The sequence below is a fragment of the Corylus avellana genome, chromosome ca7 (genome assembly GCF_901000735.1).
Source record: "Corylus avellana chromosome ca7, CavTom2PMs-1.0".
NCBI classification, from domain to species: Eukaryota; Viridiplantae; Streptophyta; class Magnoliopsida; order Fagales; family Betulaceae; genus Corylus; species Corylus avellana.
Genome location: NC_081547.1, coordinates 15646518 through 15661576, shown reverse-complemented (window position 1 = coordinate 15661576; position 15059 = coordinate 15646518). Strand labels below are relative to the sequence as shown.

The 15059-nt window shown below is 39.0% G+C and overlaps 1 protein-coding gene across 5 annotated transcripts in view; it reads left to right on the top strand.

The window, feature by feature from the left end:
* Positions 1-15059, top strand: part of LOC132186089 (mediator of RNA polymerase II transcription subunit 8) — a 37106-nt gene that overhangs the window by 10656 nt on the left and 11391 nt on the right. For all 5 annotated transcript variants that reach the window (XM_059599885.1, XM_059599887.1, XM_059599886.1 and 2 more), the window contains 2 exons: positions 6768-7079; positions 7672-7728. In XM_059599885.1, the coding sequence (XP_059455868.1) occupies positions 6768-7079; positions 7672-7728 (369 nt within the window). The remainder of the gene's footprint in view (positions 1-6767; positions 7080-7671; positions 7729-15059) is intronic.

Below are 15059 nucleotides of genomic sequence, written 5' to 3'. Positions count from 1 at the left end.
CCCCCTATGTCACCCAACACGCTTGGGCTTCTGAAAAAGCCCAACTCCCCCAAATCCCTTCAAGCCTCCCAAAACATCCCTAATGCCTGGTCAATCTTGGCCTACAGCCTCACGAGCTAGCCCCTCCATGCCCCAAGGAATGATAACAACTCCTTGGCTTGCTGCAAATTCCCCTCATTTCTGCAACACCACCAGACGAAGCAGCTTTACCCCGCGTAGTGGACCTCTGCTGGGCGTTAGAAAGGTCCTTTCCTTGTAGATTACAAAAGAAAGGGTGGTCTTTGCCCAACAAGTCCCCTAGCCGCACCATCGGAACCTCTACATCGCTAAAGAGCTGGCCACCGAAAGCAATGCCTCTACAAACGACGACGCGCACTCCCACCGAATTAAGAACAACCCAACCTCAAACCAGGCTGAGCCTTCTTCCTAGTCTGCGAGAGGGCGGTACAACAACCGTGGCTTCAAGAAAAGCCATTGCTTTGCTCAACTCACCAACAACTCGGCTCCATCCCAGCCCTTCGTGACCGTTAGGAAGCAAAATAAGCCCCTTTTGGCCACCCAATGTGTAAGCTGCCACCTCCAAGTACCGGCTAGTCTTATGAACACCTCTTCGGATGATGAGTACCTTCAAATCCTCTCGGAATGATTTGATGAAGTCTTTAACATCAGGATTATGCAACATCTCTTCCACCATCAAGACCAGCCATGCGATACACTGGAAGCCCAAAAATAGTACACTGAAAAAGCCCCTCCTTTCCTCCAACCGGAGCACTAAATTGCCTTCCACCACTGAGAAGACAAACGACCTATGTCTCCATGCACCACTCACATTGTCGTTAAAAAAATAGCAACGAGCGAGGCAACAACCCACCCAAAGGGGGAGCCACCCCAATGAGGCAGCAACTCACCCAAAGAGCGAAGATGACACGCATGCTAATGGAAATCTGAAGCTGAAATCTAGCGTGATGCGCCTCCACGAGCCACCGCTAAAGAATAGAAAGCAAGAGGAACAGAAAAAGGAGGAAGATCTCTTAGAAATTAAGAGAAAATGGTGTTTGATGGAGGTTCGAGGTTGACGACTAGTGGGATGCACCTTCATGCGCCACCGCTAGTAGAGGGAGGGAAAGAGAGAGTGAGGAAGATGAGAGAGAAGCTCTGAGGAAGCCGCTAGCCTTTGGAAATCTTAATACATGTAACAAATAAGTTTTTTGTATTTTATAGTAAGTGACATTTAATTGTTGTGAAATCTGGCATGTGCAATAAATATAGAGGAAATTTAATTGAACGGTGATGAGGGTTCTGCGCCTAAGTGAGACCTAGTATTGTAAAATACTCTCTCTCGGAAAAAAGTTCTCTCTCTCTCTCTCTCTCTCTTACTCTAGTGGTGGCGCGTACAGGCGCGTCCCGCTAGAGTCTCAGTTTTAGGTTCGTGAGATGCTGTTGGTTAGGTTGAGATGGAACTTCGTTTGATGGTGGAAGCTAAATCCTTTTCTCTCTTTGCGAAATCTAAAGAGATTCGTTTGGAGGAAAGAAGGAAAAGCTTCGATGGTTCTATTTCTTTAGGGATTCGATGCTTTGATTGGTTGGCGGACACAATGGAGGAGGTGTTGCTGTATCAGGGGAAGGAGGAGTTTGTTAAATCCTTCTGAGGTGGTGGAGGTTTTGATGGTCCTTAAGGGTAGCAATAAGTCCGGTTGCTTCTTAGAGGTGGTTGTCTTTGTTGACTTGAGGGCCATGGAGGAAGGGGATGGTGTCGTTTTGTAGGCAAGCTACGGCAATTGCTAGCGCCCATCGTCGCTAAGGATAGGCCGCTGGTCTTTGGAGTTCCTTCCGGCGACGGTGGTGTTACGCCTTCTCGCTCATATGCGGTGATGCTATCCGTGACTTCTGATTCTTTGAAGCTGTTGTCCGTGAACCATTTCGATCTGGTTCCAGTGGCGAGGTATTTTGGGTTGATTAGTGGTGGCGAGGAGGCGAGATCACCAGTAAACTGCTTCGAGTTTGAGTATGGTTCACCAATTCAGAAGGAGAAGTTTGGCTTGTCGCTGGGTAGGAGTATTCCTCAAGGAGGCGGCGCTCCAGTGGTGAAGACGATGAGGCTTCTACGTTGGCTGAAGAAGGTCCTCGATAATTTCAGGGCTGATGTGGATCAGGTCCCGTCTACCGGGCTAGGCCTAAAGCCCAAGCATTTCTGTGGTTTAAAGTTGAGGGTTGGGCCTAAGGTATCACTTAAGAAGGTTAGGCCCATTAGGTTTGGTTTGGCTCCAGAGCCCTTTTCTGGGTCTCGGGCAGGCCTTGTTCATCAATCGGACGACGAGGTGGTTTCGGGTCATGCAGCGGGTCTTGGGGATGCTACTACGACGAGGGTGTCGGTGGTGGTCCAGGGTTATTGTCTCCGGTGTCTGGAGTCTATCCCTAAGTCGCTGGTGTTAGCTTTGATGGCTTCAGGGGACTTCGATGGTTCCTTCGATGAACTCTGTGAAGGTCTCACCTCTGCGGTGGAGTGTCAGATTAGTCTCTAGACTTTGGTGAGTTCAGAACTAGAGAAGGTGGAGGTTGCGGTGGTTTCTGTATTGCCGGCAGTGGAGGAGGATCCTGATAAGGCTGTTCGCAATTCTTCCCAGGCAAAGGGCTTGCTCCGGTGGGGTTTTTTTGGGCCGAGAACTGTTCCTTCACCATCCTCGTCAACACTGGATGTTAAGGAAGGTTCTTCTGCTTTTCCTCAGAAGTTGGGTCCCCCGACAGCAGGGTTACAACCCACTCATACTGTCTCGAAGACAATTTCTCCAAAGTGCTCTGGTGGTTCCTCCTCAAGGGCGGCCAAGCTGGGTATGAGCTCTTGTCCTGTGATGTCAGAGGATGGAGCACCTAGTTATCCTTCTGTTTCCAAGTCGCAGCATGGGTATTCTCGGAGAGTGAAAAACAAGATAGGTGCGTAGCTGAATAAGAAGATGTATAAGAAGCTGATGGGCTCGGTAGTGGTGGCCTTTCCGTCGGTTGGGGTGGAGGGATATTCCAAGGGGTGGAGGGATATCCCACTTTGGGGTAGTCTTTTGGGGGTGAGGAGAAAAGACTTCAAGATCGTTTTTCTATCATTGAAGAGGATCGATACTGTGAAGAGGGGGTTGCTACTTCTAATACTAAGGGGAGGAGGGAGCTTAAAAATTTGGAATGCTCCATTAACTTTGAGGCTAGAGGTAGTGGGTATAGTAGGGGGGCAAAGCCACTTAGGGAGGGTAGTTTGTGGGTTTTTGTTTGCATTGTGAGGATAGGGTTTTTTTGGGTTTCAGGGTTTTGTTTTGAGGACTCCGGGATTTTTGGGCTTCAAGGATTTTTTTTTTAGGGTCTTTTTTGTGGGTTTGTAGGTTTTCTGTGTATACTTCTTATGTACTTAGGAACGTCTTACGTTTTTTGATATATGCAACATTACTTATAAAAAAAAAGGGTTATGCGCCTTGCCAATGACACGTGGAACTCCCTTATTGCATCTTCATATTGCAATTGAGATGGACTTAATGTTATCTGATACAACCATCTCATCTCTAGACATCTCTAGAGATTTCCCCGTTCTAGTATCTGACATTTCTTCAAGAACCACCATGACCCTACTCTGACTTGAAAATAGTTCACATTGCCATCCTTTAAAAACTTAGTGTTTTTTGCTAACTGTTAGAAGGGTTATTAGGGTTAGTAAGTCATTAGGGTTTGAGGGTAGTTTGGTCGTTGTAATGTTTCCCTAATCCTATATATTAGAATGTTTGTATTAGGTTAATGATAAGCTGAATAATATAGCAGTCACCTCTTCTCCCTTTAATCTTCTTACTACAAAACTCTTAACATGGTATCAGAGTTTTAGGGTTTAGATCCTTGTTCCTTTGTTTGTAGTCTTAGTTTTTCACTGTTTTTTGTTTTGTTTTGGTGAGTGTTCTTCTGGTGGCAGCACCGCCCATGTGGGCTTAGAGTCCACACAGGCAGTGCCTTGAAAGATGTTGTTCGTGGTTATTGAAAAAAAAAAAAAAAGTTTGCCGTGTGCTTTCACGGTGGTTCTTATGGTGTTTCCTACTACTTTTCTAAGTTTCTGGTATTTTTTGTGATGTTTTGTGCCGTCTAGAGTGGTTAGTGTAAGGTGGCCAATGTATTGCAGTGGCCTTCGAAAAAAAAAAAAAAAATTCTACGAGTCTTGGCGAAGCTCCGGTGAGACTCTGGCAAAGGTTTCTGTTTGGTTTGGCTTCTGTTTTTGGTATTGCCGGCGTGGTTTGTCTATCTCCCGCCAGTTTTGACTGTCTCTGGTGTGTATCTAGCAAAGCTTTGGCGAAGGTTTTTTTTTTGTTTTTTGTTTTTGTTTTGTTTTGTTTTTTTTTTTTCCAACAGTAGTAGTTCTGGCGAGATTCGTTGGTTGATCTCGTGAAATGTGATAGTTGTTAGTTGTCGAGATCTGACTGGGCTTTGTGTTTTGCGGTGAGATTTGACCGGCTTTGGTGTTTTGCGGTGCTTTTTGACCGGTTGTTGTCCGGCGAGATTCTATTGGTCTTGGTGTTTTGCGGTGAGATCCGACCTGCCTTGGTGTTGTGCGGTGAGATTTTATCTATCCTTGGTGTTTTGCTGCTAGATTCGACCGGTGTTGGTGTTTTGCGATGGGTTTCGACTGGTCCTTCTTGTTTTCCGGCGAGATCCAATCGGCCTTGGTGTTTTTCGGCGAGATCCGACTGTCTGCTATAGTTTCCGACGAGTTTCAACCAGCATTGAAGTTTTAGGAAATTTTCTTTGTTATTTATATGGGTCTTTAACTCTTTGTATTGTGTGCTCCAAGCTGTTCCAACTTGAGGGGGAGTGTTGGAGTATATTTTTATACGTGTTTTTCGTTTGTTTGTTTCTTCAAAGCTGGATTCATATGATTTATATCATCCAGCTTGAGGGGGAGTATTAGAAGAGTTATTAGGGTTAGTAAGTCATTAGGGTTTGAGGGTAGTTTGGTCATTGTGATATTTCCCTAATCCTATATATTAGGATGTTTGTATTAGGGTTTCTTGTACTCAACTTCCAACTTGTATTTTAGTATACTCCAAAATGTTTATAATTGTTTGATGGAGTGTTGTGAAAGTGATGATTATTCATCGAGTACCATGGCAATGAAAATGAAATATGATAAGTATTGGGGGAGACTTTGAGGTTATTAACCCCTCGTTCTTTGTCACTTCTATGCTTGATCCATATTACAAGATATCCGTCTTGGAATATTGGTTCCAGAAGAATGTGGGTGTAGCAAAGAAAAAAAAACATTGTTGACAACTTAAAGAGTGTCTTGGACCGGTTATATCAACATTATGTTAAGAATATTGGAGGAAGTGGGGCTAGGTCTTCAAATGAAGAGCATAATTGCACAACTCATCATTGCCCTTAACATGTTCATTGTGCACATGTTATGTTTCTATGTTCTCTCTCATGACCTTTGTGAAATTTTATCCAAAATTTATTTTCATTCTCAAATATTTTTGTGTATCTAATCTGGAATTCCTTTTTTTATTATTTATTTTATTTTTATATATGATGACCAGACTTTTCTGAAATTTTAAGATTTAGAATTGTAAATCTTTACTATAGTTTCACAGTTGATCATCTTCTTTTCCACTGTGAGCTCGCAAGTGCTCTTTGGCACATGATTTTTAAGCGGTTTGAGTTGCATTGGGTCATGCCTTGTGGGGTGAGGGCCTTGTTTGATAGCTGGTGGTCGGGAGAGCGTTCTCGAAGTGCGGTTGTGTGGAAGATGATTCCTCTGTGCCTTATGTGGTGTATTTGGAATGAAAGAAATGCTAGATGTTTTGATAATTCCACTAGGACCATAGAGGAATTGACTAATTTTTTCTTCTTTACTCTTTACTCTTGGACGGCCGCTTGGCTAGCTCCTTTAGTGATTAGTTTATCTGATTTTCTTTTTCATTTCTCTCCCTCTTAGGCGCTCTCTGTGTATACTTCCCGTGTATATGGGTTGCGCCCCTTTGAGCTTTTTATATCATCATTACTTATCAAAAAAAAAAAAAAAAGTTGCAAAACTTTTAGGTGTCACAATATTATGAGGTTTTATATCATATAATTAGCTTAGTCTGGGATCCTTCTCAGATAGACCTGGAATAGGATCCTCTTCGGTTCAAATCAACTGGAGAGTATCCAGTTAGTTATACTTTAGAAGTATTTTTGTCTTTTCACTTTTTGATGGGGGCAAAAATGCTCCTCTACTTATAACTAATTGGATATTCTCTAGTTCGAATGAACTTAGCAGGATCCTAATTCGATAGACCTTGGGTTGGCTAATCTTTGCCTAGCCCAAACCAGTTGAACGTGGAAATGCAATCCTACTCGCCAAGTATGTCTTACTCCACCTTTTTTTTCATTTAATTCTTGGTTGATTTGCTTACTGCATGTTCTGCTTATCTCCCTGTAATATAGGCAAAGTTTATGTTATAATATTCAAATTTGTAACATAGGTGGGCTGATCATAGACCTTCACAAACCAAATCCTACCAAAATAGAACTTTGGCCCAAGGATTTTTGTCTTGGGTTGGGACTTTGGACCGGATATTCCCAATTGATCTTATTGGATTTGTATAGGTTAGGGTCTCATCTTACCTATTCAATGTTGTCAAATTGATGTTTCACATCGTATGAACCTGTTGTGGTTTGATATTCTGCATCTGTGGGATAAGATTTAGGGTCTCTTCTTTTCTTAAGGTGTCTGTTTTCGGTTCAATTACCAAGCACTTTTTAATCAGGCTTCTGCAACACAACTTATTGGAAGATCAGCTGCGTCTCCTTCCGGTGCCACAAGTGCTACTTCCTTTGATAACACAACGGCATCTCCGCTGCAATATGCCAATTCTCCTAGGTCAGCTACAAACATGATGAACATGCCATCTCCTCAGCAACAAACTCAACAGCAGCAGCAGCAGCAACAGCAGCAGCAACAGCAACAGCAGCAGCAGCAGCAGCAAAGGCAGAAACTGATGCAAATACCTCAGCATCAGCAGCAACTGCTTGCCCAGCAACAACAGTTCAGGCAATCTGCGATGCAAGGACTGGGACAGGTGAGGAATAATACTGATTTATGTGAATTTGAAGTGGTTTTGTCTTTTATGCTTCAATTTTTTTTTTTTTTGGCAAGTAATGCTTCCAGTTTTCCATCTAAAGCAGTGGACATATATCCAATGTGGAAATAAAATTTCTCACTTAAACATCCTTCATTATTCATATGTTCAGAAAGGAACTTTGGTTCTGCTTTGGATAAAATTTAAATTTTGGAAATCTGAAGGTTTTAAAAGACATGGTGGAGGAAAGAAAAGCCTTGTATTTAAAATGACTGAAACTTATGAATGTAAACTATTTTGCCATGGCTAAAGATTAAAAACAAGAAGGAAAAATGTTTCCATTAACCTTGGTTTGTGAAAGAATCATCTCTGTTAATATCTCTCACTCTCTCTCATATTACAAAAATCTGTTTCAGAGCCTTGAATTTTGTTTTTTGTTAATGTCGCTGCAAGTTTTGCTTCTTAGGAAATTTAGCTGTATATTCCAAATAAAAATTGTTTGAATCTGCATCTGAAATTGATATTTATTTGTTGCTGGATGTTTTCATTGCCAAGTACTAAGATGCATAGCATTTGACTATTCCTCATGCAGAACCAGCTGCCACAGCTGCATGATTTGCAAGGCCAGCCTCAGCAAAAGTTTCAGCCGGTAACTCTTCACCAAGCTACACTTTTTGCCCCTCCTAGTAGTTATTTTTGTGAAAAAACTTATCTGCCACAAATGCATGCAGGCACAAGCACGGACACACATATATATAAGCTTGTTGATTGCATATTTGTCATTTTTTTCCTTGTTACAAAGTCTTCTAAGAAAAATTGTCCATTTGGATGGAGGAGAGGAGATTAGAGGAAAGGAGAGGCTAAGGGTGGGGAATTCTTCTTTTCCTTGTTTGGATGTACTTTTTTGGGAGGAGAGGATTTGAGGTGAGTAGGAGGGTTATTGTCCTCTCAAAGCTCCTATTTTCACCGATTCCCTCAAATCAGGGGAGGTTGGAGGGAGGAGATACCAGGTTTAATGAGTTTTATGCTTAACAAGTTATTAACATCATATATATATATAAAAGCTGAATCACTCTCAGAAGTGCCTTAATATTGCGACATGTGGAGTGAACCTTTTTTTTTTAAAGGATAAACCGTTTTTTTAAGGCATAATTTTTTAACTGATTTTTTAAGAGTGAACTGGTTTTTCAATAGTGAACCAGTCATTAAATTATTTAATTATATTTCAATAATTTTCCTTATATGTGATTTCATTAAATTCAAACATTTAATGCACGATATTAAGTATTATTAATGTTCAAATCAAATAAGGAAACAAATAATACAAATCAAATTATTATGTATTAATACTTTTAGTCACTTTAATATTTTTAATTCAAATTTAGAAAAGGTTAGAGAAGACGATTTTTTTTTTCTACATATACTTTGTGCATGTAATAATAGATAATTTATAAAATAAGCATTGTTTTTTTCTAAATAATAAGCCATTGAAAAATAATTTGATTAATAATCGATTATCTACAAAATAATAAGCCCTACAAAATAAAGATCTCCCAATTATTTTGGATTTTTTTTTTCTCTCACCAATTTAACTTTTTTTTTCTTTTTTTTTTTCTCCCTTTTCTCTCTCTCTCTTCCCACGTCTCTCTCTCAACTCTTCAAATATAACAACCTAAAAAATGAACCTGAAGTAATTCTTTCTTCTTAATCTTCCATGTGTATGTTTTTTATTTGATAAAAACTACAACTTCAAGAATTAACTTTTTTTTTCTCTCTCTACTCTTCAACAATAATAACCTAAAAATTCAATCTCAAAGTAATTCTTATTCTTAACCTTTCAAAAATGCAAATTTTTAAATCGTACTTAATAAAACTGCAATTTCAAACGAACCCTTAATAAGAATAACACAACCCTCTCCAAACAATTGTAATTGAATATTAACTGTATTTGTAGGTTGTTTATTATTATTATTATTATTTTTAGTTTGTTCTTTGAAGAAAATTGCAACTTCTGAATTAAGATAAGAAATTGTTTGGATTTTTAGTGGGCTAATGGAAGATTATAGTATGGTTATTTGATTTTTGTGGGGGAAAAAAAAGAAAGAATAGAAACTCTTTCGAAACACTAAAGAGATAATTAAACATTGAACTTGAGATGGTTTATCTGATTGCGTTAAATGTTGAATGCAATATTTTGTTTTATTAGGTACTTATAAAATAAAAAGATTTTGTTTATTTTTGCATTATATTTGATTCCGTCTAGGGGTTTCTATTTAATTGAAATTTTTTTTGCTTGGATTTATCTGTGTGTCTATGTATAAATTTTTCACGACAGGAAATTGGTTATTTTTATGTTTGTTTCTCTAGAAAGTTTTTTTGTATTGAAATATAATAGGTATCACACCAATAAGATTTTATGTTTTAATTCATTTGAATATTTTATTGGACTTTTTTTTTTTTTTTTTTGGTGATTTACTCAGATTTTCTAGCATTTTTTGAAAGTGTTGAAGAGATTTATTTGATTGCATTAAATATTGAGTGAAATATGTGTTTTATTTTGTATTAAAAAGAAGAGAAAAGATTTTGTTTATTTTATTCTGTATTTTTCTGAAATGATTAGAACTTTATGAGTTATTTATATTGAAATATAATGAGTATCACATCAATAAAATCAGAGTTTTCTATTAATTTTCTATTAATATTTTGATAATCAGAATTCAAGTTTTCTTCCTGCTATTTTTTTTCTTTTATATTTTTCATTAAGTACATGTTTGGTACACTTCAAAAAAGAAAAAAAGTACATGTTCAGTAATGTACTGGTGCATAACATTTAGTATGTATTTTCATTAAAAGATGCGTGATAGATTTTTGCACACACCTATTTTAACTTGTAATGAAAAGTAAGATGGGATGCATTTAAGTTTTTAAAATTAAATTATAATGTGCTAGTTTCAATAATGCTTAAGCAAGGAGAGAAGAAATAGTGGTTGTTTAAAGGCAAGGAGTAGATCAGGTTGGACTAACTCTCACCCTCCATTGTGTACTAGGTTGACCCCTCTTAGGTGTTCCTAGTGCATCTTTTATCTGTTATGAAGGTTCAAGGAAGGATATTATAAAGCCCACATTGTTTAGAACAAATTTTGACCTGCAAACTATGTTTCTTATTCAAAAGTTTTCACTTTGGACGAGAACGAATTTCTTCCTAGATTTTATGGTACATGTTTTGGCATAATCATTAAAAAAATTTGAGTGGCTTTTTTGGACTATAGACTTTGGGTGCCACATGAATGGTTGGTGAGCAATCAGTCCATATTTTGGGAACTTAAAATGTAATTATGTGGTAAACTAGTCTTATCAAACTCTTAGTTTCATATATATGAAATTTATAAAGGATGAAAATAATTTGGGTAAGTGGGTAGCAATCCCATTTAGAGTTTTATTACTGTTGTTCTATGTTCTAATATCTAAAACCTACTTCTTAGACCTCCCTCCCTCCTCTCTCCCTTGGGAGTGTGTATAGAGTACTTGTCCCTGTGTGTTTGCATACATTCTATGTCATCATTGGTTTCTCGTAAAATGACTCAGGATATATTTGACAAAGACTGGAAGCAGAAATGTAGGATTTTCAGATTTAGAATAGCGAGATTATGGAAGTACTGCATTGCTAAAAACTGAGTTCTTGCGCATGAATAATCTTCATTTAGTTAAGTGGCTAGCACATCTGAACTTTCCGCTAAGTCTGATACCAGAGGAAAAAAATAGTTAAAGTGATTGGTATGTTCTATCAATTATGAAGTAAAGAGAGGGCAGTCTAAAGAGCCCAACCATTTCCCTTGGAAAAGTATTTGGCGCACCAAGGTTCCTTAGAGAGTGGCATTTTTTGCTTGGTCGGCCGCCCTTGGGAAATCTCTTACCTTGGATAATGTTCGGAAGATAGGCATTGTGGTGATTAATCGATGTTGTATGTGTGAATTGGAAGGGGAGACTGTGGATCACCTCTTTCTTCACTGTGGGGTTGCGCGCACTTTGTGGGATGCTATCTTCTCTCGTTTCAACATGTGTTGGGTTATGCCTAGAAGCGTCAAGGAGATGTTTGCTAGTTGGGGGTCGGGTGGAAAGTCCCGAAGTGCTGTGGTTTGGAAGATGGCTCCCCTGTGTCTTTTATGGTGCCTATGGAAGGAAAGGAACGCTAGATGCTTCAAGGATTTATCTAGAAACCTTGAGGACTTTGTTCATTTCTTTATGTACACGCTTTATACTTGGACTGCAGGCTGGATTGCTCCCCTAGGGATCAATTTTCCTGATTTTCTTTTTATGATCTCTTCTTCTTTCTCCCCATCTTTGTCGCTTTCTTGTATACTTCCTGTGTACTTGAGTTGCGCCCCTCTGCGCTCTTTAATGCATCATTACTTATAAAAAAAAAAAAAAACTGTGATAAAGGAAAGGAGGGGGGAATCTGTATGATTAATGAAGCCCAAGTATCGTGGAATGTGAGAGGGCTAAATGAGGAGGAGAAGAGGACGAAGATTAAGGGTCTTATTAAGGAGTGGAAGGTAGATATTGTTTGTCTGCCGGAAATCAAACTAAAGTTCATTAATTGGGAGGTGATATGGAGTTTGTGGGGGCTGTGTTTATGTAGATTGTTTTTATTTAGGGTCGAGGGGGACTTCTGGAGGAATTTTACTTATGTGGCACAGAAGGGTGGTAGAAAAGGTGGAGTGTGTGTAGAGTTTTATTGTTGCATGTTCTTTTAGGCTTTTTTGTGATAATTTTGAATGGCCATTTGCGGGCGTGTATGGTCCTAATAATGACTATGACATGAAATTGCTTTGGGATGAACTGGGTGGACTTATGAGTTGGTGGGAAAAGCCATGGTGCATTGGAGGAGATTTTAATGTCATTTGATATCCGAGTGAGAGATCAGGAGATACCAGTTATTCTTCAGCTATAAGGGAGTTTTCTGACTTCATATTTGAACAGGGGCTCATGGACATTCCTCTTGTGGGTGGTAAGTTCACTTGGTCCAACAATAATTAGTGTTGGTCAAGAATTGATAGATTTTTATTCTCTCCTGATTAGAAAGAACAGTTTCCTGATGTAGTTCAAAGGAGACTCCCTCATGTCTTGTCGGATCATTTTCCTTAATTGCTAGATTGTGGGGTATCAAATAGAAGTGGAGGATATTTCAAATCTGAGGGATTTGTGGATCAAGTGAAATTATGGTGACATAATTATCAGTTTGAGGGCTTTCCTAGTTGCGTGTTGGCATGAAAATTGAAAGCTTTGAAAGGTGATTTGAGAAAATGGAATGAAGAAATCTATGGGGATGTAGGGAAGTAGAAAAAGGCTTTATTGGAGTGTATTCAAGAGCTAGATTTGCTGGAGAAGGGAGAGTGTTGGTTGAGGAAGAGGAGTTTGCTAGGGAGTTGGAGAGGTTGCTTCTTTGTGAAGAAGTGAGCCCGATATAAAAACAAAGAGAGGGAGATAAGAACACAAAGTATTTTCACAGGGTGGTGAATTCAAATAGAAGAAATAATATTTTCGAGTCTTTACTTGTTAATGGGTCCTTATCGTCAGATTCTATAGAGATAAAGGGTCATATAGTATAGTTTTTATATGCAACTGTATTCAGAACAGCATAGTTGGTGGCCAAAGATGAATGGACTCTCTTTTCAAGCCATTGGTGAAGAGGAGGGTTCTTGGTTGGAAAGAGACTTTGAGGATAGTGAGGTTTTTGAGGTGGTTAAAAATCTGAACTGGGATAAAGCTTCGGGGCCTGATGGGTTTTCTTTGGGGTTTTTTCAAACATGTTGGGAGATTTTGAAGGAGGATTTAATGGCATTCTTTAGAGAATTTCATAGTAAAGGGTGGTTTGAGAAAAGTATTAATGTCACTTTCATATCTTTCATAGCGAAGAAAGTGGGTGCGGTGGATATTAATGATTTTCATCCAATCAGCCTTGTGGGTGCTGTATACAAAATAATTTCTAAGGTGCTAGCGAACATATTGAAACAAGTATTGGAGAAGATTGTATCAAATTCACATAATGCATTTATTAAGGGGAGATAAATTATGGATTCAGTTATAATTGCAAATGAGTGTATTGACAGTTGGCTCAGGTCAGGAGTACCAGGTTTATTATGCAAATTGGATCTCAAAAAGGCATATGAATCATGTGAATTGGGAGTTCTTGTTATGCTTGCAAGAAAGGAGCGGGTTTGGGGAGAATTGTAGAGCATGGATAACCTTTTGTACTTCTTTGGTTCGCTATTCAGTTTTGATAAATGGAGGTCCATCTGGATTCTTTAGTAGTACTTGGGGCTTAAGACAAGGGGATCCATTATCACCTCTACTTTTTGTAGCGGTTATAGAGGCTTTGAGTAGGATGATGTCGGCCATAGTGGATAGGGGTCTTTTGGATGGTTCTACAATGGGATCAAGAAATGCTGCAGGAATGGTTGTGTCGCACAGTGGATATGATACTTTAATCTTTTGTGAAGCTAATGGTGAACATCTTCGTCACTTGAGATATCTTTTTTAATGTTTCGAAGTGGTCTCAGGGTTGAAGATTAATTTGTCAAAGTTATAGATTATTCCTATTGGTGAGGTGGATGATGTGGAGAGGTTCACTGGTATATTGGGGTGTAGGGTGGCGGTGTGCCAATGAAATATCTGGGACTTCCTTTGGGGGCGCCATACAAGTCAATTACAATATGGTATGGTATTGTAGAAAAAATGGAAAAGGTGATTAGCGGGTTGGAAGAGGCTATATTTGTCAAAATGAGGTAGGTTGACAAAAGTACATTATCCAATTCACCCACTAATTATCTTTCTTTGTTTCCTATTCCTTTGCGTGTGGCGAGTAGGATTGAAAAACCGCAAAGACATTTTTTATGGGGAGGCATCAAGGAAGAGTTTAAATTCCATCTAGTTAAATGGTCGACCATTTGTTCTCCTATGCAATATGGTGGTTTGGGAGTAAGAAATTTGATTAAGTTTAATCAAGCTTTGTTGGGTAAATGGTTATCGTGTTATGCTTTGGAGAGGGAGGTGTTATGATGGGTGGTTGTGGAAGCAAAATATGATAGTTTGAGTTGGGGTTGGTGTTTTGGTGTTGGAGTGTGGAAACTTATTAGGAGGGGGTGGGATGTTTTCTCGAGATATATTAGATATGAAATGGGTGATGGATCTCAAATTCATTTATGGCATGATGCTTGGTGTGGGGATCAGACATTGATGGAAGCTTTTCCAGAGTTATTTAGTATTGCTCGTTGTAAGGAGGCATGGGTTGTGGACAACCTGATGTCTTCCAATGGAGTTATTCAGTGGAATGTGTCTTTTGTCAAATATGTACAAGATTGGGAGGTAGATTTGGTGCTTGCATTTTTTGGTGTGTTATATTCACTCAGATGGAGACAAGGTAGTGAGAATTGTATTTGGAGGGGATTTCTTTGAAGAGGAAGAAATTTGAGTTGAGGTCTTTTTTTCATGAGTTATCTACTTCTCCTTGGAGGAGTGTTTGGAAAGTTAAAGTCCCTTTGAGAGTGAATTTTTTTTTGTGTGGACAGCAGGTCATGAAAATATTCTGACATTTGATAATTCGAGAAAGAAAAGAGTCATAGTGGTGGAATAGTATTGCATGTGGAGAAGGAGCGGGGAATCTATTGATAATTTTTGACTCCATTGCAAAGTTGCAAGAGAATTATGGAGTGCGATCTTTACCCTATGCGGAGTGCATTGTGTTATGTCTGCAAGGGTGGTAAAGGTGTTAGATTGTTGGTGAGGTCACGTAGGTAGACGCTTAGTTCGAGATGTGTGGAGGATAGCCTCGTTGTGCTTAATGTGGGGTATATGAAAGAGCGGAATGCTAGATGTTTTGAAGATCGTGAGAAGACAAGGGAAGAGCTCAAGAACACCTTGGTCAAATTGCGTTTTGGTTGTATTGTGGCGTATAATATCTCTCAATTTTTTAACTTTTCT